The sequence below is a fragment of the Phytophthora ramorum genome (assembly GCF_020800215.1).
Source record: "Phytophthora ramorum isolate Pr-102 chromosome Unknown Phyram_PR-102_s0004, whole genome shotgun sequence".
Lineage (NCBI taxonomy): Eukaryota > Oomycota > Peronosporomycetes > Peronosporales > Peronosporaceae > Phytophthora > Phytophthora ramorum.
Genome location: NW_027150650.1, coordinates 3,058,609 through 3,078,410, shown reverse-complemented (window position 1 = coordinate 3,078,410; position 19,802 = coordinate 3,058,609). Strand labels below are relative to the sequence as shown.

General features: G+C 55.9%; 8 protein-coding genes across 8 annotated transcripts; 3 read left to right on the top strand and 5 right to left on the bottom strand.

Moving 5' to 3' along the window:
- Positions 1 to 168: 168 nt before the first annotated feature.
- KRP23_5428 (Superoxide dismutase [Mn], mitochondrial) lies at positions 169 to 828 on the top strand (the record flags this gene model as incomplete). Its single annotated transcript, XM_067890492.1, has 1 exon — positions 169 to 828. The coding sequence occupies one exon, from the start codon at positions 169 to 171 to the stop codon at positions 826 to 828; it is 660 nt and encodes a 219-aa protein (XP_067747034.1).
- A 1,314-nt stretch (positions 829 to 2,142) lies between these two features.
- KRP23_5427 (Triosephosphate isomerase, cytosolic) lies at positions 2,143 to 2,895 on the top strand (the record flags this gene model as incomplete). Its single annotated transcript, XM_067890491.1, has 1 exon — positions 2,143 to 2,895. The coding sequence occupies one exon, from the start codon at positions 2,143 to 2,145 to the stop codon at positions 2,893 to 2,895; it is 753 nt and encodes a 250-aa protein (XP_067747033.1).
- A 29-nt stretch (positions 2,896 to 2,924) lies between these two features.
- KRP23_5426 (uncharacterized protein) lies at positions 2,925 to 5,313 on the bottom strand (the record flags this gene model as incomplete). Its single annotated transcript, XM_067890489.1, has 2 exons — positions 2,925 to 2,948; positions 3,940 to 5,313. 2 exons carry the CDS (start codon positions 5,311 to 5,313, stop codon positions 2,925 to 2,927), a joined length of 1,398 nt encoding a protein of 465 aa, XP_067747032.1.
- A 696-nt stretch (positions 5,314 to 6,009) lies between these two features.
- On the bottom strand, positions 6,010 to 7,677 carry KRP23_5425 (uncharacterized protein; the record flags this gene model as incomplete). Its single annotated transcript, XM_067890488.1, has 1 exon — positions 6,010 to 7,677. The coding sequence occupies one exon, from the start codon at positions 7,675 to 7,677 to the stop codon at positions 6,010 to 6,012; it is 1,668 nt and encodes a 555-aa protein (XP_067747031.1).
- Positions 7,678 to 8,728: 1,051 nt separating this feature from the next.
- KRP23_5424 (uncharacterized protein) lies at positions 8,729 to 10,396 on the top strand (the record flags this gene model as incomplete). Its single annotated transcript, XM_067890487.1, has 1 exon — positions 8,729 to 10,396. The coding sequence occupies one exon, from the start codon at positions 8,729 to 8,731 to the stop codon at positions 10,394 to 10,396; it is 1,668 nt and encodes a 555-aa protein (XP_067747030.1).
- Positions 10,397 to 10,710: 314 nt separating this feature from the next.
- On the bottom strand, positions 10,711 to 14,417 carry KRP23_5423 (uncharacterized protein; the record flags this gene model as incomplete). Its single annotated transcript, XM_067890486.1, has 5 exons — positions 10,711 to 10,881; positions 10,946 to 11,050; positions 11,109 to 11,200; positions 11,267 to 14,238; positions 14,341 to 14,417. The coding sequence occupies 5 exons, from the start codon at positions 14,415 to 14,417 to the stop codon at positions 10,711 to 10,713; spliced, it is 3,417 nt and encodes a 1,138-aa protein (XP_067747029.1).
- Positions 14,418 to 14,870: 453 nt separating this feature from the next.
- On the bottom strand, positions 14,871 to 17,271 carry KRP23_5422 (RING-H2 finger protein ATL65; the record flags this gene model as incomplete). The annotated part of the gene is made up of 8 exons (XM_067890485.1): positions 14,871 to 14,922; positions 14,990 to 15,077; positions 15,154 to 15,350; positions 15,442 to 15,582; positions 15,660 to 15,791; positions 15,866 to 15,919; positions 16,005 to 17,125; positions 17,209 to 17,271. The coding sequence occupies 8 exons, from the start codon at positions 17,269 to 17,271 to the stop codon at positions 14,871 to 14,873; spliced, it is 1,848 nt and encodes a 615-aa protein (XP_067747028.1).
- Positions 17,272 to 18,107: 836 nt separating this feature from the next.
- KRP23_5421 (uncharacterized protein) lies at positions 18,108 to 19,463 on the bottom strand (the record flags this gene model as incomplete). The annotated part of the gene is made up of 1 exon (XM_067890484.1): positions 18,108 to 19,463. One exon carries the CDS (start codon positions 19,461 to 19,463, stop codon positions 18,108 to 18,110), a length of 1,356 nt encoding a protein of 451 aa, XP_067747027.1.
- Between the last annotated feature and the right edge of the window lie 339 nt (positions 19,464 to 19,802).

Sequence of the window (19,802 nt, the reverse complement as noted above, 5' to 3'; positions counted from 1 at the left end):
GGTCGGACACGTCGACCGCTGACCTCGTCCGTTTTCATCCGTTCATGTCCAAAACCCGCCTCAAATTCAGATGTCGCCCCACCCGCTCGTCTCTCCACCCCTCGTTTAACAGGATTCCGTACGTCATTCGAGCTTTTGGATCGTCCGACGCACACGTCCTCAGAAACCATGCTAGCTTCTCGCGTCTTCTCGTCTTCCCGCGCCTTTGGCACGCGCTCCATCGCCACGGTGAAGCTGCCGGACCTCGCGTACGACTTTGGCGCGCTGGAGCCGTCCATCTCTGGCCAGATCATGGAGATCCACCACCAGAAGCATCACCAGACGTACGTCAACAACTACAACGCCGCACTGGAGCAGTACGCTGAGGCCGAGACCAAGAACGACAACGCCAAGATGCTGAGCCTCCTGCCTGCACTCAAGTTCAACGGCGGCGGCCACGTGAACCACTCCATCTTCTGGACGAACCTGGCGCCCACGAGCCAGGGCGGCGGCGGCGAGCCCGACGGAGAGCTCCGCAAGGCCATCGACCAGGAGTTCGGCAGCTTTGAGGCCTTCAAGAAGACCATGGCCGCCAAGTCCGCGGGAGTGCAGGGCTCCGGTTGGGGCTGGCTGGGTTACTCGCCCGAGACCAAGTCGGTGGGCGTCGTCACGTCCGCGAATCAAGATCCGTGCTCCACGACGGGCTACGTGCCGCTGCTGGGCATTGACGTGTGGGAGCACGCCTACTACCTGCAGTACAAGAACGTGCGTCCGGACTACCTCAAGGCCATCTGGGAGGTGGTCAACTGGAAGAACGTCGAGGAACGCTACCTCGTGGCCAAGAAGTAAGCAGCTTTCTTGATGAGCTCGAAGGGTTGGCTAATCCATCATTTGGAGACGATGGCTGCAGTGAAAGTTAAGCACAAAATAAACAGGATTGATCAATGTAAGATGTCTGTTGCTGTCGTAGGTCTCGATTCCTTCGGTCTTGAACGAAAGAATGGGAGGAGTTTCGGATCCAAAACGAGTTTTTGTTTTTTTTAGAATTATATTATATAATATTTCAATCAACAAGTTTTCTCGAGTCTTCGTTTTGACCGCCTCCAAGACGGCACAACGTTAACTGTCATCGACACACGCAGCGACATGCTAATAATGCTGAAAACTCTCGCCTGTGATGCACTGCTCCAGCTATAGCTGCCGCTAGCATTCAGATAGGCGCTGAAATCCCAACTTGCAACAATCATCTCGGTCATCTTCCTCGAGTGCAAAACCACTGCTGCTTCCAGACATCGATTGAAGCCCCTACAAACGCTCCAATCGACACTCCTACAGACCAACGCAGATGGTCTCGCCCGGCGACACAACCGTCGGCGTCGCCATGACCATGGGCGCTTCGTGGTGTCGGCTGTATCGATGGCATGCTCTCATTATTAAGGTGCAGGACACGGCCGAGTCCGCAGCCTTCGTGGACTGCACTTCGCAACCATCGTCTCCACCGACGTGGGCGTTCGCTTGACCTCCCAAGTTAACCCCCTCTGCAAGTTCATTGCCATCAGTTAGCTCGCTTGACTCGAGCCAGGTAGTCTTCCGTAATAGATTGAGAAATGCACGAAGCATTTCATCCGCTGCGAGCAAGCTTGCCCTCGTCTTGGTTGTATTGAATCGCAGCGGGCGAGAGCGCGCGGCCACGTCCAACCCTGCGGGTCTTTGCTCCGGCGCGCGGCTGGTGATTAATTTGGCACGCCGCAACGAGTCTTGATTGTCGATTGCATTCGTGTCGGACCTCGAGGGCAGCAATCGAGACTGGGGCAAAGGTATCCACGTTCGGTTTCCAGAAAAACGCAACATTCCAAGCAGAAAAGTTTTATGACATAAACACGAGACGATACATGTTTTTCAGGGACACGCTTCCGATGGGAGCATGCTTTTCACTATCGAACGCTGCAATGGCTTGACCAAATTGGTGGGGGCCAAAAACTGTGTCCCGCAAAAACATCAATATAAAATGCCACGACAGTGACGTGGCATGGATTGCTCAAAATCCAGCATGTCGCATATCGACCGCGTATCCTTACTTCAAGAGGTTGCCAGCTCCCCCAATCAAGTTCTCACTATCGAATCTCCTCGCGTCTTCACAAAGCTCCTCGAACCTCCCTCACAATGGCCCGTACGTACCTCATCGGTGGCAACTGGAAGTGCAACGGCACGGTGCAGTCCGTCAAGGACCTGTGCGCGCTGCTGAACAAGGTGGAGATCACGTCGGACAAGGTGGAGGTGGTGGTGTCTCCCCCGGCCATCCACATCGATCTGGCCAAGTCGCTACTGCAGAAGAAGATCGCCGTGTCGGCCCAGAACGTGAGCCTCACGGGCCTGGGCGCCTACACGGGCGAGATCGCGGCCGAGCAGCTGCTGGACTTCGGCCTCGAGTGGACCATCACGGGCCACTCGGAGCGTCGCGCCTACTACAGCGAGACGGACGAGGTCGTGGCCAAGAAGACCAAGCGCGCGCTCGACCTGGGCCTCAAGGTCATCTTCTGTATCGGCGAGTCGCTCGAGGAGCGCCAGGCCAACAAGACGCTGGACGTACTCATTCGCCAGACGCAGGCCCTGGCCGACATCGTGACGGAGGCCGACTGGAACCGCATCGTCATCGCTTATGAGCCCGTGTGGGCAATCGGCACGGGCGTGGTGGCCACCCCCGCCCAGGCCCAGGAGACCCACAAGGACCTGCGCGCCTGGATCGCCGGCAAGGTGTCCCCCGCCGTGGCCGAGAGCGTCCGCATCATTTACGGCGGCTCTGTCAAGGGCGACAACTGCGAGGAGCTCATTGCGCTCCACGACGTCGACGGCTTCCTCGTCGGCGGCGCCGCGCTCAAGCCAGAGTTCGAGAAGATCATTAAGAGCGCCTTCTAAATGGACGCTTGTGTGTTTGGTGAGGCTCTCTAGGAGCCCAAACTGACAGCAGCCTAATGCGTTAATACAGAAAACATCAAAATACTGCAAACTGGTCGTTTGACTGAATGAACGCAGCGTGCCATGACGGAAAGTCGTTCACGCCATCTATGGTGAATGATCTCATAGAGTTGGTAGGTGAAAGGTAGTATCTTGATTGTCTCGTAAAGCCTATCGGTGTTGAGCATTAGTGCATTTTGCTAACTACGGGAGCCTGGATGAATGGTTGGGTACGTGGCAAGGTTCTCCTTTTCCTGCTACTACTGGTAGTATACACGTACACGAGAGGGCAAGCGGCATCGGTAGCATTGGCAGGATCCGTGATAACTACAGCTGTCTCGGGGACCATCGTAAATCCGCCCGCCAGTTTTACAGCAATTGATTTGAGCTCTGGTTCTTAGCCAACCAGGCAACGATGTCTACCTGGTCTCGTCGGAAAGATTGATCTAGCATCCACTTTGTGGTAAGCTCTGGAGTCAAAATGTGGGGGAAATGTTCATGCAGAAAGAGAAGCACCTCAAACAGATTTGGCGTGTGCGACGTTATCGCCACCGTTACTGGTCGAAGCTCGGGAAAATGAGAGCGCAACCAATTGGCCGCAACTACATTCCCGTAAACCAAGGCGTTTTCAATCGCAGCGACTGTACAACCCTCCATTCGGTTTGCGTACAACCACTTCAGCACCTTCAAATGGCCATTGCGGCCAGCCATATCCATCGCCTTTGTTGAACAGCCCTCAGCTCGGTTTGCATGAAGCCATTTCACCATGTCTAAGCAACCAATACCTGCCGCACGGTCCATCGCTGCCGCGGTACACCCTTCTGATCGATTGGCGTCCAGCCACTTTACCACTTCAAGTTTGCCGTTCCCCGCAGCATGATCCATTGCGGACGTTGTGCACTTTCCTGAACGATTCGACAGCAGCCATTGCAACGCTTCCAAATGACCACTTTTTGCAGCCTCATTAATGGCCTTATCCTGAGATCGAGCCCACCACGCATTCACCTGGTCCGATTGCTTCTGTTCTGTCTCCGTTAGATCGTTCATCCTTACCAAGGCCATTTCGTGTAAAAGCTTCAGGATATCGAAACGGCCCCATGTTGCAGCAATCTCGATAATGTAGTCGACCGGACGATCACGCTCAGGGAATCGAACATGCTCGACCAACCACTTGGTCGTATCGTAGTGTCCATCGCGAACAGCTCTGACCAAAATATCACTGTACAAACCGACAATCTCTGGATCGGAAACCTCAGTATTAGCCCCAATGTCATACACGTACTGTATCACGTCGGTATGGCCATCATAACCCGCTGCGTACACCAGATCAGTAAACCTCCGCTGTTGCCTCATATCATCACGAAGAATTTGTCCGAGTGGGTGCTCCATCAGCCATTGCAGCATCGCAAGGTATCCGTTAGCGCAAGCTATCTGAATCGCATCAGCCCAAGCATTTTGGCAAAGAGGGCCGTCTTCTGGGGGCGGAGAGTGAAGTAACACTACCTGCTGCATGAGATCCAAACGTCCTGTGACTGCCAGTCTCCGAATGGCCGAGTTCGCACAACCTCGGTCCCGCCGAATGTATCCGCACTCCAGCATCATCTCAATCAAGTCTAATCGTGAGCACTGAGCAGCGTAGTCCAGTACGCATCTACCTGGAGGCATCAGGGCCTTGGCAAGTGCATCGTCACCGTCTTCAAGAGCAGCTACAATTTCACGTTTCTTGTCTTTGCCTTGTTCATCTTCTTCTTCCCCCAACACATACTCATTGAGCCACTGCACAATGGTTGAGTGTTTACCACGTTTAGCACTCGCCATCACCCATGGACCCCAGGTCACGACGTGTTCCCCACCACCTCGGGGATTTCCTTCCGAAACAGTTTCAGACTGAATCTCACGCTCCATTGCCTCCACTTCCCTCTTCTTTTGACCTCCACCTTCCTCTACATCTCGACGTCCAGCATCATTGACCAGTAGGAATTGCAGCATGGGCAGGTTCCCACTCCAGGCAGCAGCAGCCGCCACTTCCCAGGGCACTTGACCGTCCGAGAAGTGGGCGAACAACCACTTGACCATCTCCCAGTCCCCGCGATTTGCCGCCACCTTCATGGACTGGGCGAATTGGTAGCGACTGTAGTGTGGATCCGAGCGCAAGAAATTGCTGAGGGACCATGTGGACGTCCTGTGGGCGGTTGAAGTGCAGCTACAGTCCCAGATCCAGTCCAGCAACTGGAGGGAGCCGAAGTAGCACGCCTGGCTGAGATAGAGACTTGGAGACGGGCCTAGATAGCTACTGATGGTTCTTGCGAGCTGGTGCAGGGCCCCGGCGTCTGGCTGCCGCCGCAGCACGAAATCCACGATCGCTAGCGGGGTAGACATGGCCTTGAAAAGCGTTGGTCGACTGGAAAAAGGAGCCTAAGAGGTTCATCGCACAAATCGCTTTTTGCAGGGGAGGCTGCTTGCATTTTCTGTGATTGGACATTACTCAGGTGAAATAGTCCTTATCAACCAATGCGTGCCTTTCAAACCTACATAAAACGGTTTAATCTGCAGGGTTAGGGCACCTTTAACCCGTTTGTGTTCCTTGCAGCTCGGTATTGGCGACGAGGAAGACGAACTGGCATGCCACCCAGTGTCCATGCATCACTCGATTGCAGACTACAACCACCACCCAGCACCTTCGAGTGCTGTTTCAATCCAGAAGACCAAGCGACTAGACCGCCGCGCGCTGGCGTACGTGCGTGGCCGCAAGCTGCGCTAAGGTAACAGGATCATTACTTGTGTTCTCAAAACTGCACTTAATACATATTTTCCATGTTTGACTCAGTAAAGTCGGCTTCATTGATGACTGTTCTCACGGATGTGTGCCATATTTCATTTGGTCGATACATACAGTATCACACCCCAAGAACAAGCCCGGCAGTGAGTTGTTGTTGATGAAAGGCATCTTGATTAGGATTTATGCACTTTGCTAACTACGGGAGCCTGGATGAATGGTTGGGGTAGGTGGCTCGCTGTGGAGAGGTTCTCCTTTTCCTACTACTACTGGTAGTGTACGGCCGTACGGGCGAGCATCTATGCCGACGGACAGTCGACGAACGCGGCGGACTGGTCCGTGGACGTGACTTTGCAGAAGCGGCAGACGTCGTCAATGCAGCCCACGCCGCCGCTCGCGCACGACGTGTCCGTGAAAATGTTAATACCGACCGAGGCATCGCCATCGGATACGACCTGCGTGCAGGCTCCGCCTGAGGTCAAGGTCGCGGTGGTGGCAGCGGGCGTCTCCGTCGGCGTCTCGGTCGTGGGGACATCAGTGACAGCATCTGTGGGAGCGTCCGTCGGAGCCTCGGTAGTAGGAGCATCCGTCCTTGGAGCATCCGTGATGACATCGATCGGGGTGGCCGTCGAAGAGACCACGGTAGTCGAGTACCCAGCGACGGACGTGCAGTCCGCGAAGGACGTCGACTGGGTCGTGTCGAGCACCTTACAGAAGCGGCACACGTCGTCGATGCAACCAACGCCACCGCTCTTGCATGTAGCGTCCGTGACGATGTTGATGCCCACAGAGGCGTCACCCGACGAGACGACCTGTGTGCAAACTGGCTGGTCCGCGACGGGGGCCTCCGTGGGGGTCTCGGTAGTAGGAGCTTCAGTCGAGGTCACCGTCGGAGTATCTGTCGTGGGAGCGTCCGTCGTGGGAGCGTCGGTCGTGATGGCCACCGTGCCGGAAATCGTATCACAGTTTGTGAAGGCCGCCGACTGCTCCGTGTACACGACTCGGCAAAAGCGGCACACGTTGGTGATGCAGCCGATGCCGCCAGTGGAGCACGACGTGTCCGTGACGATGGTGATGCCGACCTTGGCGTCGCCCTCAGAAGCAACCTGTTCGCACGTGCTACCGGAAACCGGCGCCTCTGTGGGAAGTTCAGTGGGAGCTTCTGTCGGGGTCTCCGTAGGCGCGTCGGTCGGAGTCTCAGCGGTGGTAGGCTCCGCCACGACGGTGGCTCCGGCGATAGCGCTGCAGTCCGTGAAAGCTGCGGATTGCACCGTGGTCGTCACTCGGCAAAAGCGGCACACCTCGTCGATGCAGCCAGCGCCGCCGGCGGCGCACGACGCGTCCGTGACGATGTTGATGCCGACAGAGGCATCACCCTCGGCAACCACGAGAGGGCAGGAGGCATCGGTAACAGTGACAGGATCCGTGACAACTACAGCCGTCGCGGGGACCGTCACCGTGCCGTTCGTGACGAGAGTGGTCGTGTTGAAGTCTGAGCAGCCCAGGAATGCAGTCGACTCCGGCGTCTCCTGCACCTTGCAGAAGCGGCAGTGGTCGCCGAAGCAGCCGAGGCCTCCGTACAAGCAGTCCGCGTCCACGACGGCTGCGATACCGACAGCAGCGTCGCCTTCGGAGATTTCGCAGGGGCCCGTGGTGACTGTCAGCGGCGTCATGGACAGGAAGTTGGCTCCGAACGACGAGCAGCTCTCGAACTCCGTCGACTTTGGCGTGTCGATGATCTTGCAGTAGCGGCAGTGATCGTTGTAGCATCCGAGTCCGCCGTTCGCACACCCGGCGTCGTCAACGACACGGACACCGAAGCTCTTGTCACCGTCGGAAACCTCGCAGGCGACCGTATTCTCTTCATCGCCTTGGGCCACGGCATGGGACAGTGCGACCAAGGTCAATGCGCAGAGAGCGACGGCCTTGGCGTAGGCCCGGGTGGAAGCGCTGCGTGAGTAGACCATGGTTGTCGAAGGTGAAGCTGGCTGAGGTTTGTTGTTGGGTGTCTAGCAATGTCTGGCCAACGACACAAGTTGGGGAATGAGATGAGTTTTCTGAAGGCGAAGAGCGGTTCTCCTCAAAGAGATTGCTGGAAGAGCGAAGTCCCATGACAATTGTGTGGCTGGGGCGCTACTCCTCCAATATGGACGCCCGAGTTGATGTTTGAGGCTTGCATTATGTTTAGGATCTCCGAAGTGCAAACTTCCTCATCGCAACATACCGTTGGTAGTTTCAAAAACACCAAACTGGCACATGCCATCTTCGCGCAACTTTCCTTCAAACGATTTCTATGTCTCATAGCACTCGAGGACTATTAAAGTAAAGATGTCAAGCGTTCATCAATGTCGGACCAATCTAGCAGCGTTTCGATACTGATTGACGATCTCCATACATGTATTTAACGCACAATTTCGGTGCGAGAGTTCGACTCGACCCAGGCACAGGCACACTAGCACTCGCTTAAGTGCCCACAGGTCCAGCGAGGTGTGTTCTCACAACCACAGCGTCGCCAAATCTCGCGCATCTTCTCGTACGGAGTCGACGTATCACGAACAAGGAGCCACTCGACGACCGACAAACACGAAAGAGAAACAGACCAGTTGATGCGCAATACATACATGCACGCAAGGGTCATTGGACGGTGAGTTAATTGTGCTTTGAAGGGTTTACTATCCGGATATGCTTTGTTTGCTCCACTGGAACTGCGGAATACTACATCATCGCATAGGGAAGGCGGCAGCAACAGCACAGTCGGCGCGAGCGAAACCTCATCGGAGCAGTCTTCGAAATTTCTCTGGGCTATTGTCAACTAGCACAGGAACAGCATCCGCAAATATAGCTGCTTCGACATCGCTGAGGCGTGTGCCAACCAGAGATGCACCTCTTCCAGCAATCTCTTTGAGGAGAACCGCTCTTCGCCTTCAGAAAACTCATCTCATTCCCCAACTTGTGTCGTTGGCCAGACATTGCTAGACACCCAACAACAAACCTCAGCCAGCTTCACCTTCGACAACCATGGTCTACTCACGCAGCGCTTCCACCCGGGCCTACGCCAAGGCCGTCGCTCTCTGCGCATTGACCTTGGTCGCACTGTCCCATGCCGTGGCCCAAGGCGATGAAGAGAATACGGTCGCCTGCGAGGTTTCCGACGGTGACAAGAGCTTCGGTGTCCGTGTCGTTGACGACGCCGGGTGTGCGAACGGCGGACTCGGATGCTACAACGATCACTGCCGCTACTGCAAGATCATCGACACGCCAAAGTCGACGGAGTTCGAGAGCTGCTCGTCGTTCGGAGCCAACTTCCTGTCCATGACGCCGCTGACAGTCACCACGGGCCCCTGCGAAATCTCCGAAGGCGACGCTGCTGTCGGTATCGCAGCCGTCGTGGACGCGGACTGCTTGTACGGAGGCCTCGGCTGCTTCGGCGACCACTGCCGCTTCTGCAAGGTGCAGGAGACGCCGGAGTCGACTGCATTCCTGGGCTGCTCAGACTTCAACACGACCACTCTCGTCACGAACGGCACGGTGACGGTCCCCGCGACGGCTGTAGTTGTCACGGATCCTGTCACTGTTACCGATGCCTCCTGCCCTCTCGTGGTTGCCGAGGGTGATGCCTCTGTCGGCATCAACATCGTCACGGACGCGTCGTGCGCCGCCGGCGGCGCTGGCTGCATCGACGAGGTGTGCCGCTTTTGCCGAGTGACGACCACGGTGCAATCCGCAGCTTTCACGGACTGCAGCGCTATCGCCGGAGCCACCGTCGTGGCGGAGCCTACCACCGCTGAGACTCCGACCGACGCGCCTACGGAGACCCCGACAGAAGCTCCCACTGAACTTCCCACAGAGGCGCCGGTTTCCGGTAGCACGTGCGAACAGGTTGCTTCTGAGGGCGACGCCAAGGTCGGCATCACCATCGTCACGGACACGTCGTGCTCCACTGGCGGCATCGGCTGCATCACCAACGTGTGCCGCTTTTGCCGAGTCGTGTACACGGAGCAGTCGGCGGCCTTCACAAACTGTGATACGATTTCCGGCACGGTGGCCATCACGACCGACGCTCCCACGACGGACGCTCCCACGACAGATACTCCGACGGTGACCTCGACTGAAGCTCCTACTACCGAGACCCCCACGGAGGCCCCCGTCGCGGACCAGCCAGTTTGCACACAGGTCGTCTCGTCGGGTGACGCCTCTGTGGGCATCAACATCGTCACGGACGCTACATGCAAGAGCGGTGGCGTTGGTTGCATCGACGACGTGTGCCGCTTCTGTAAGGTGCTCGACACGATCCAGTCGACGTCCTTCGCGGACTGCACGTCCGTCGCTGGGTACTCGACTACCGTGGTCTCTTCGACGGCCACCCCGATCGATGTCATCACGGATGCTCCAAGGACGGATGCTCCTACTACCGAGGCTCCGACGGACGCTCCCACAGATGCTGTCACTGATGTCCCCACGACCGAGACGCCGACGGAGACGCCCGCTGCCACCACCGCGACCTTGACCTCAGGCGGAGCCTGCACGCAGGTCGTATCCGATGGCGATGCCTCGGTCGGTATTAACATTTTCACGGACACGTCGTGCGCGAGCGGCGGCGTGGGCTGCATTGACGACGTCTGCCGCTTCTGCAAAGTCACGTCCACGGACCAGTCCGCCGCGTTCGTCGACTGTCCGTCGGCATAGATGCTCGCCCGTACGGCCGTACACTACCAGTAGTAGTAGGAAAAGGAGAACCTCTCCACAGCGAGCCACCTACCCCAACCATTCATCCAGGCTCCCGTAGTTAGCAAAGTGCATAAATCCTAATCAAGATGCCTTTCATCAACAACAACTCACTGCCGGGCTTGTTCTTGGGGTGTGATACTGTATGTATCGACCAAATGAAATATGGCACACATCCGTGAGAACAGTCATCAATGAAGCCGACTTTACTGAGTCAAACATGGAAAATATGTATTAAGTGCAGTTTTGAGAACACAAGTAATGATCCTGTTACCTTAGCGCAGCTTGCGGCCACGCACGTACGCCAGCGCGCGGCGGTCTAGTCGCTTGGTCTTCTGGATTGAAACAGCACTCGAAGGTGCTGGGTGGTGGTTGTAGTCTGCAATCGAGTGATGCATGGACACTGGGTGGCATGCCAGTTCGTCTTCCTCGTCGCCAATACCGAGCTGCAAGGAACACAAACGGGTTAGGAACAGAAAATGTTAATCGTCAGCTGGGCAACGGCCGTACCCATTCGTCGTCAGTTGTGGCCATAACATGCAGCGAGTAGAGCGCGAGAGCTAGTTGAAGCCACTGCACGACAAGCTCCGATCCTAAGAATACAGCTAGCAGACACTACACAGAAAACGTCAGGGTCATCACGAAATGATAATAAATGTACTTCAGTCCATACCTGCGTCGCCAGTGAGAGAAAGAAAATTGGGCTGCACAAATTGCTCGTCTTCAGCGCCGAGATGATGAAAGAGGTCAGCAAAAGCTCCGCGCCTGTACACAAAGAAGAACGTCAGTTATGTGTCGTAGTCGATAAACGAGATAACAGCCAAGGCGTACCGTTCAAATCCAGCAGGAAGCTGTGGTGGGAAATACCTTCGACCAAGAAAACGAGAGGTAGAATGACCCGGAACGTCGTGACCATGGCCGTGGGTCCGTTGGTACAAAATAGCTGAACCAGGAACGCGTACCATAGGCACACTGGTGCCCAAGGAGGTGCCCAGGGGAACACATACTGGACCAGAAACGGGAAGCCATAGAGGAATGCGAAGCAAAAGCCGATATGACGATGGGTCAAGATCGCGCGAAAAGCCACTCGATGGATACGGATAAACCATGAAGCCGCATGCAGCGAGAGTAGCAGAACCACACTAAACACCACCGCCAGCACCGATTCCACATACGAAAATATGGTCGTCAGGATTCCCTTGATATTCAAACGACCAGCAGCCCAGATGCAGCCTCGACGTGCTCCAAGAAAAGCGGCTAGTCCAGCTGAAGCTGCTGCCGAACTTCCCTTGCGTAACCCTTGGCTGATTCGCACTGAAAGAGGAGTCGTATGGGCGACCAGGGCCTCGAGCATCTTGTCCTGCGTTTCAGTCGCAGGTTCGTTGAGTGCATCTGCAACCTTTGAAAGCAAAGACGAACCGCGCTTGTCTTTCTTGCTTCGGGCCATCTTTTTCTTATCGCCTTTGTCTTTCTTTGACTTCTCCCTCCGGGGTTCCTTTGCCGCATGCTTCTTCTCAACTGTCGGGGCTTGCAATGGTTCAAGCTCCGGCGGGCTGATATCAGCAGTAGCAGGAGTTGGGACAGCACTTTTTCGCTTCGATTTTTTGCTTGGTACAGCAAGTTGACGGCCAGTTGATGCTCGGTCTCGCCCAGGATCCGATTCGAACCTTTCGATAGGTGACAACATTTCTTCCGAGTCAAATACATTCGCTCTGCTGCCGTGGTGCGACTCGGATGGTTCGTCAACCAAGCCCAGGGCGTCTTCCGGTACGTCGCTAGATGACGAAGATTCTCGTTCGGTACTAGTTGCCCGCTCGTCTTGCGTTGTTTCATGAGAAGTGTTGGTAGCTACTGCCGTCTCATCGGTGACTGGGTTATTTGGGTCATCAACTTTTATAGCACCATGTTTGTTGTCAGTTTGCATCGGTGGTGTATCGGCTACTTCAGCGACAATCTCTGAGTCTGTTTTCGTAGACGTTGCAGCCTCGGGAGAATGTTCAGCTTTTGTTGAAGAAACAATACTTTCAGCAGCGAGGGTCGGGTCCTGCTTCGATTCGTTAGCCCCCACCTCGGACTTTTGACCATCACTGCTCACTTGGCTTTCCTGGGGTGGTTTCGATGTTGTGCTTGGTGAAGTCACGATCGGGGCAGTTTCTTCCGATGGCGGAGCCTCTTTAGTGTTGTCTTTTACCTGCTTCTCGCGATACACCTGACGGCGAGTAGTGCTTGCCCCTTTGTCATTGCCTCGCGTTGAGTTTCTTCTCGAGGTACTGCGACTCGAAGGTTTGGTGTCTTCCCGGCGCCTTGACTTGTTGGACTCCCGCAAAGTTAGCTTCACGGGGCTCTCACCTGAATCCAGACCTGGTGGGGGAGCAAGAGAAGCACCAGGTTCGTCATTTTGGCTGGTCGTTCCTCTTTTGCGATTGTCATTTCCACCGCCGGTCGCAGAAGCTGCTCCTTTATCGGCCGCCTGATTGCGACGTTTACCTCTTGGTGCCGATAGATCACCACTGTTGCGGCTGCTATCATAAGAAGACGGCGAACTTTCCTGTGCACTTTCAGGCGACGTCATTTTACGACCGCGGTCAGCACGTCTCGGCCTCATGGGAGAGCTCGGCGTTAAAGCATTAATTGCGTCCATGCTGAACTCCAAAGCCTTCGCTCGCAAATCTGAACGCCCTTCCGATTTCCTCCTTCCATCTCGAGCCTTTTTAGGGCTCCGCGGCGTTTTAGACCTCGCCTGGATATCAATTCGTCTGGAAGTCGTTGGCTCCCTGTCCCAATGCATCGACGAAGAATCAACCGCTTGTCGAACCCTCGTAGCATCCATCTCGCCGATTTTCACCGAATGCGTGTTCAGCTCGGCAAGATCCGGGTTCGGCAAGACTCGACCATCAGTCTGGTCATTCAACGAGCTGTCGCCGAACACACCCGTCGATAATCTCAGGCTGGACAGCAAGCTGGTTCCGTACTGGTCGTCACCGCTCGAAAACGCTCCGTTTGGCCCTCTTGCAGTCATGGGCGTTGACGGGTGGAAAGGTCCGAACTGAGGAGCAGCTACCCGCTGCTGCATCATGTCACCTCCACCCCCAAATCGCATGCGCGGCTGCACTCCATCCATCGGATTTGATTCACCAAGTCCAGGCGGTCCGGCCAGCCCAGGTGGGCGTTGGAGCACACGACGTGGTTGCGACACATCCGACGACGTCCACGTCCGCATCGAGCTGCTTCCGAACGGACTGTCGGCATCTGTAGTATTCAGATACGATGACAAGTTGGAAGCTCCTCCTCGGTACAGCTGCGAGGCGTCTTCTGCATAAGATCCCGTTGTGGTTATGCTCCTCCTGCTTTCTCCCTGCATGGAGAAGCTCTTGGCAACGTCCTGGCCCTTATCAAACATGGACGTGGGGGATCCAATGGCGCCAGCTCCTCCAGTTGCTCCTCCATCACTCAGTCCAGGGCCAAAAGCTCCTGGGAACCCAAACGGACGACTAGCTGTGGGGGTGGAGCCCCCAGAGCCCCCGAAGTCCCGCGGCGTGTGGATCTCTCCCCCTAAATCCGACAGCAAGAAGTTGGTGGCTCTGGGAGGCGACGTGGAGCCTCTGTTTGAGCTAAAAGGCGACACATCCAGCGTCGGACGTGGTCGAGTATGGAGCCCACTGCAGTCCACATCGCTTCTCGAGTCCGAGGCCCCTATTGCCGCTGAGACCACCGCTGCACTGCCAATAGCCGTGGACGTCGATTGTTTGGTCGTAGCGGTGGCGCTGCGTCCGCCAATAGACCCAAAACTCGCCTTCATGCGGCTATATTATAAGAAAAAGTACGGCGTAAGTAAAATGTCGATATTTGTCATAATATACCGCTTTAGAAGGCAGGAGACGCGTGAATAGAGAGAGGAGATGCACCTCTTCTTGGGGGGCGAATCGTCTGCGATGCCGTTGGGCAAGAAGTACGTCATAGCCGGCTCATCGTCGCCGTCCATTGTCTCCTGCGATCCTCTGCGTCTTGGATTGAAAAGTGTGGACTGGATGTCGGTAACCGCTCGTTGTTGCACGAATGTGTCGCGTGGTGTGATGTACATAATGTCGAAGTCATGTTGGACGTTGTTTCATGCTGTGCTATTTATTGTGATTTTGTTAGATGTGAGCCGGTGTCCTCCTCGCTTACAGCGTCCTGCAGCCCACCAACGGCACGAAATGACAGGAGCCCAAGCAAAATTTGAGGCTGGGTTCTTTCTGGATGGCCTTAGTTCCTGAGTCGGTTTGTGTGTGAAAAGTGTGACCTCTGGCAGGAAGCAGAGCGTGTGGGGGGTCAATTACAACACCATACAAATACCCCCGAGGAGAACAATGCGCTGAGGTGCAGTGCGTGCACCTCTTGTTGTTTGTGCAGAAACCTCTCAACCAGGAGACTGGTCTCGCTGTGAAGGCTCTCATCAGTTGCCAGGGCAGTCGTCCTGCGCGTTCGTGGCGAGATGAGGAGTCGGGCTGCAACGAGGTAAATGTGAGCTCGGTGGATCGTGTCAGGTGGGCGCAAAATTCCCAGCAAACGTACCAAACAAGATAGCTCGGCTCTTCTTCAACCTCTGAGTTTCCGCCGATGGCCATACGTGAAACTTGTAACTCGAGCTGGTCGATTTCCACTACGGAGAAGAAAACATTGGCGATGCAATGAGCACAGTAACTCAGATGAACAGATTATCGATAGGCGCTTCATACCTGGAACAACGGGCCGAAACCCTGCGTGCTGCGAGGAAGAGCGCATCTGGCGGCGAATTCGTTCCTGGTCGACAGGTGAGCATTCGGTAAAGTTGTGCTTCGTGCTGGGGACTTCTGTGTCCTGGTCTAAAATGACTTCGGTTCGGCACAATGGACACGACGTGTGGTTCCACAGCCACTTGTCTGCGCAACACGCGCTATGGAGATTGAAAGAGCGAGGTCATGTTAGCATTGGGCCAGCCTTGTGGTACGAGCGCTCTAAAAGTATGACAACGGTCCAACACGTACTGGAAGAAGTGCTGGCATGGAAGCGTCACAATGTGATCGCCAATGCCATAGCGAAGCTGACAAATCGTGCATTCCTTGTTGGTTTCGTTGGCCGTACCCAATGCCAGTGGGAGCTGGTACCGGACCTCGATCGGAAGTCCCCTTCAGAAGTAGACAAACACGGACAGGAAATTAGTCACCATTCCGCTGTAGTTTGCACCACTTCAAAAGCTACGCACTTTTCTTCAATCATCGGACTGAAGCACTGAAACTCGGGGCTGCTGCTGAGGTCGTAGTCTCCAACCAAGATCTGTCGGTACATTTCTTCTTTTGCCAATTTGCTATCACAGCCACGCTCAGATTTGTCCGTGCTGTAAAAAGACAGAATGATACACATCAGAAAGCGATCCATATATCCCAGGTAGATTCTGCTGTAGCTACGCACCAGAACGACTGATCCATCGATGACAATTGGCTAAGCTCGTCATCGCTACTACTGCTGCTTGATGGGAAGGCAAGATCAACAATGGTGTTAGACAGCGTATGGGAAATGCAGCCCTCCACAGCAGGACGCACTGACTCACCTTGATCCTGGGCTCATGACCCCGTACTCTCTGTGCTTGGACACCGAGTCAAAGTGCCACCCAAACTCTTTGCTTTCCAGCAGATCCCCATCGAGACATCCTTCGATAGAGCGTTTTTGAGCGCTGCTCTGCTCCATTTTGCGCTTCCTGATGCAATCTTGCAGCACGGCGCGAGCACAGTTCACGAGGGGGTCCACGGTAGAGAGCGACTGCGAGCTAAACGATGAGGCCGTCGATGCCGTTGAAGTCGCCGAGGGGGAGCTAGGCGGGAACGCTGGCTTGGTGCACCTCAAATCGAAATCAAACATCGGGGTTTCTGCTAGAGCTGCTCGTTCCGACTTCTCGTTCCTCGTCGAGGAAAGGCCTGAGGTCCGCGCCGAAGTAAAACTGGAGACTACACGCACAGAACTCCTAGTCGGCTTGGATTGCTGCATCGAAAACCCAAACATGCCAGCACCTGCATCTGGAGCTCTCATCTCCGTGTCCTCATACACATCCGGCAAGAAGTGGGTGTTGCGCGTCGCCACCACGCGAGTTCCAGCTCGACTGCTGGACAGCATGGACGAGGAGCTTTTAGCACTCCTCCTCTCTTTCCTGGCCGTTGGGCGCTTGCTCTTCCCCATAGACCACGATACATCTGCCGAAGCTGCACGCTTGTCCTCTCGAGTCGAGAACACGAACGTCGAAGTCGATGACGACGCACCCAACGAAGCTTTCTTGGCTGGGCCGTCTCGTAGTCCGCGACTGGAGAGTGAGGACGCGGCCGCCTTCTTTTTGGCGGGAATGGTCGTAGCCCGAGAGCTGCGTATCGATGTGGTAGTTGAGAAGAATTTAGGCGAAGAAGAAGAGCCCCCGGCGGCGTCAGGGGAGGTAGTCCAGGCCAAGGAGGGGGAGTGGGTAGAATTCTCCTCCTTGGGCGTCCGAGTTGCGCGCTTCTGCCACGCTGCTGTCTTACTATTGCTACTGCTATTGGGGTGACTACTGGTGTCGTAGGGCAAGCCTACATGGCTGCTGGAGGCCGTGGTGCCGCTCTTGCCGTGGGTCCAGCGCCACCACAGCCCCTCCTTGGAATTGGAGGAAGCTCGCGTCCCATCGGCGGCCTTGGACTCCATGCGGGGCTTCTGTAATAATGATGTCAGTTATATCCAATTCTTAAATAAACGCCCCAAGAAGAGGGAGAGCGTTCTACCTACAGGATGCGTACCGATTGCTTCCGAGTGTCCAATACGTGAATACGAGACAATTCTGTGAAAATTACGTCGAGCATGAGCACTCGTGCGTATAATACGCTTCCAGGAGTGAAAAAAGACGCGTAAATAACGTCGTGACGTACATGCTGGTTCGCTCTTAGACTCTGGTCGGCATCGAGAGGCGCGCGACGGACACGACGACGGAGAGTTGAGATGCCTGTGCGAGCCGAGGGAAGGGGGGCGTCTGTGACGGCTGGAAGGGCGGCGCGCTGGAGTATTTTTACGCCCGCGTCGTGACTTGTGCAGGGGCGGCGGGGGTTAGCTAGCCAAACTGCCGTTTTTCTGGTCCGTTATGGTCCATCAAAGACCAAAATGCAAGCGACACAAATCGCAAATCCAAAAGCTGCAATGTTTTTATCTTTACATAAATCGTGTAAATAGATAGTGCTCATCTTGCAATTAGCTTACAATTTTCTCTCTAGAACAAATACCCTGACATTATCGATAGCGTTAGATTATCATTTCTGTCACCTTCCTACGGTACGTTGGAAATTTGTCGCCCTCAACGGTGCAATGTTGTGTCAGCAAGATATGGCTCGCAGCGGCAGCTTGCATTGTTACCGCTCACCCACGTGGCTTGCTGTGATTTTTACTGCGGGAGGGCACGGGGTTAACGCCGGCAATGCACTGGCCTCCATCGATGGTAAGTGCAAGCAAAAGCAAGATGAAAGTGGATTTGTGGTTGCCGCAGACATTGGCTTCTCATCGATCACGGCGACTTCAACGTTACCCTGTATTGCCAAGCCATGCAACCGATCGAATGTCCGCTCCACTAACTCCCGGGCGCCAAGCGAATGAATAAAATGTACCTGGTGATATAATGGGCTGTTGCCAGGTCATAGAGTGTGGCGACTTAGGCCACGCGGGCCAGCTCCCAGGGCTGCCACAGGTTGTCAGCGCTGCTCTTCTTGCTGACCGGGGACGACGCCATGGCCACGCCCGTGAGCTCGAGCTCTTCGTCGCCCGAGTACACGCTGCTGGCAGCGCTCTTGGCCTTCCTGTCGTCGTCCGCGAGCCCGTAGCGCTGCAGCTCGTCGCCGTGCACAAAGATGGGCTCGGCCGCCATGCTCACGTCCGAGACGAAGCTCTCGGCGTTGGAGCCGCCGCGGCTCGCGCCTCTCCTACTCGAGTGCGGACTCTCAAAGGCACTAGTACCGACCGACAGCTCGCTCTCTGCCAATGGACGCGGCGCCGCCGACAGGTTGCGCGGCTCGCTGCGGTGCTTCCGCAGCTTCTGCTGGTACGCAGTGGCCTCGTCCTCGGCCACTTGCTGGTGGCGGCGATGCCGCTCCTCGATGGTTTCCTGCAGTGGCCTCGACACGAACTTACCATTCTGGATCTTCTGCTCCATGGCCGCTTGCGTCGCCTTCTTCACCTTGGACTGCTTCTCCGGCAAGTAGTCGTTGAAGGCGTCGTACGGGTCGTCGTCCTGCTGACGACTGCGTTGGTGGTGGTATCGCCGCTCCTTCGACTGCTGGCTCGGTTGCTGGCTCGGTTGCTGGTTCGTAGCTTTCTGGACTGGCTGGCTGGCTCTCGTACTTGGTCTTGGGGGTGGCACCTCTCTCAACGTGGGTGGTCCAGGCCGTGGCAAGTGCATACTCTGAGTCATATCCGGGTCCCCGGTCATCATCCAGCTGTTCTTACGTATGTGTGCAGTTCCGCGCGAGCTCCTGAGGCTCTGGTCAGCGAAGGCTTCCACGGTGACGGACTCGCGGATCGTGTTCATGTCGGCGTCGGCCGACACGTCGTCTCCCTCCAGCACAAAGTTGCGCACGACGTCGAAGGCGAAGCCCCCGCACGTGGGGCACTTGGGCGTCTTGGAAAAGGCCCACGAGGCCAGCAAGTTGATGAACGAGCGCAGCGCCTTGACGCGGTAGTTGACCACGACGGGCGCCCGAGACGCGAACAGGTGCTTCTTGGGGAAGTCGAAGCGCTGGATCGAGTGCAGGTAGTTGCGGCAGCCCGGGCACTTGTCCGTGGACGACGACAGGAACTTGACCAGCTGATCGCGCAGCGTGAGGAAGTCCGAGTAGCGGTGGCTCACCTCCCACGTCTGGCCGCTGGAGGTGAAGCGCCCCGCGATGCGGTAGTACGTGATGCCGCGGTGCGTCGCGGCCGAAAGCAGCCACAACCGCAGCTCGCGGCCGCTCGGGTCCGCCTGGTTCATGAGCGACATGCTCATGCGGTTCGGAGGCAAGCTCTCCCTCATCTATTATTGACGAACGGAGTACGCGGAATGCCGCTGAGTTGTCGTTTTGTCTAATGATAAGGAATGAGGAATTCCTATTGTGGGCACTCTGAACCGACTCTGCGGGTTACCGCATCGCTTCAACCCTGTCCCGTTTCAGGTTTCAAGTGCGCTAGGAACCCTGGCCCAGAATTGGTGGAAATTGACCGAAGGGGCAGCTGTCCCCGGACGCAGCACGCACCATCCTTGGGAACAGATAGACGCGCCGATCCGACTGACGGTCCTGTCCAGAAAGCCGCTCTCCATTGAATGCTGGCCAATCCACCGCAACGCGACGCCCGGCTGCAATGGTCCTGGTAA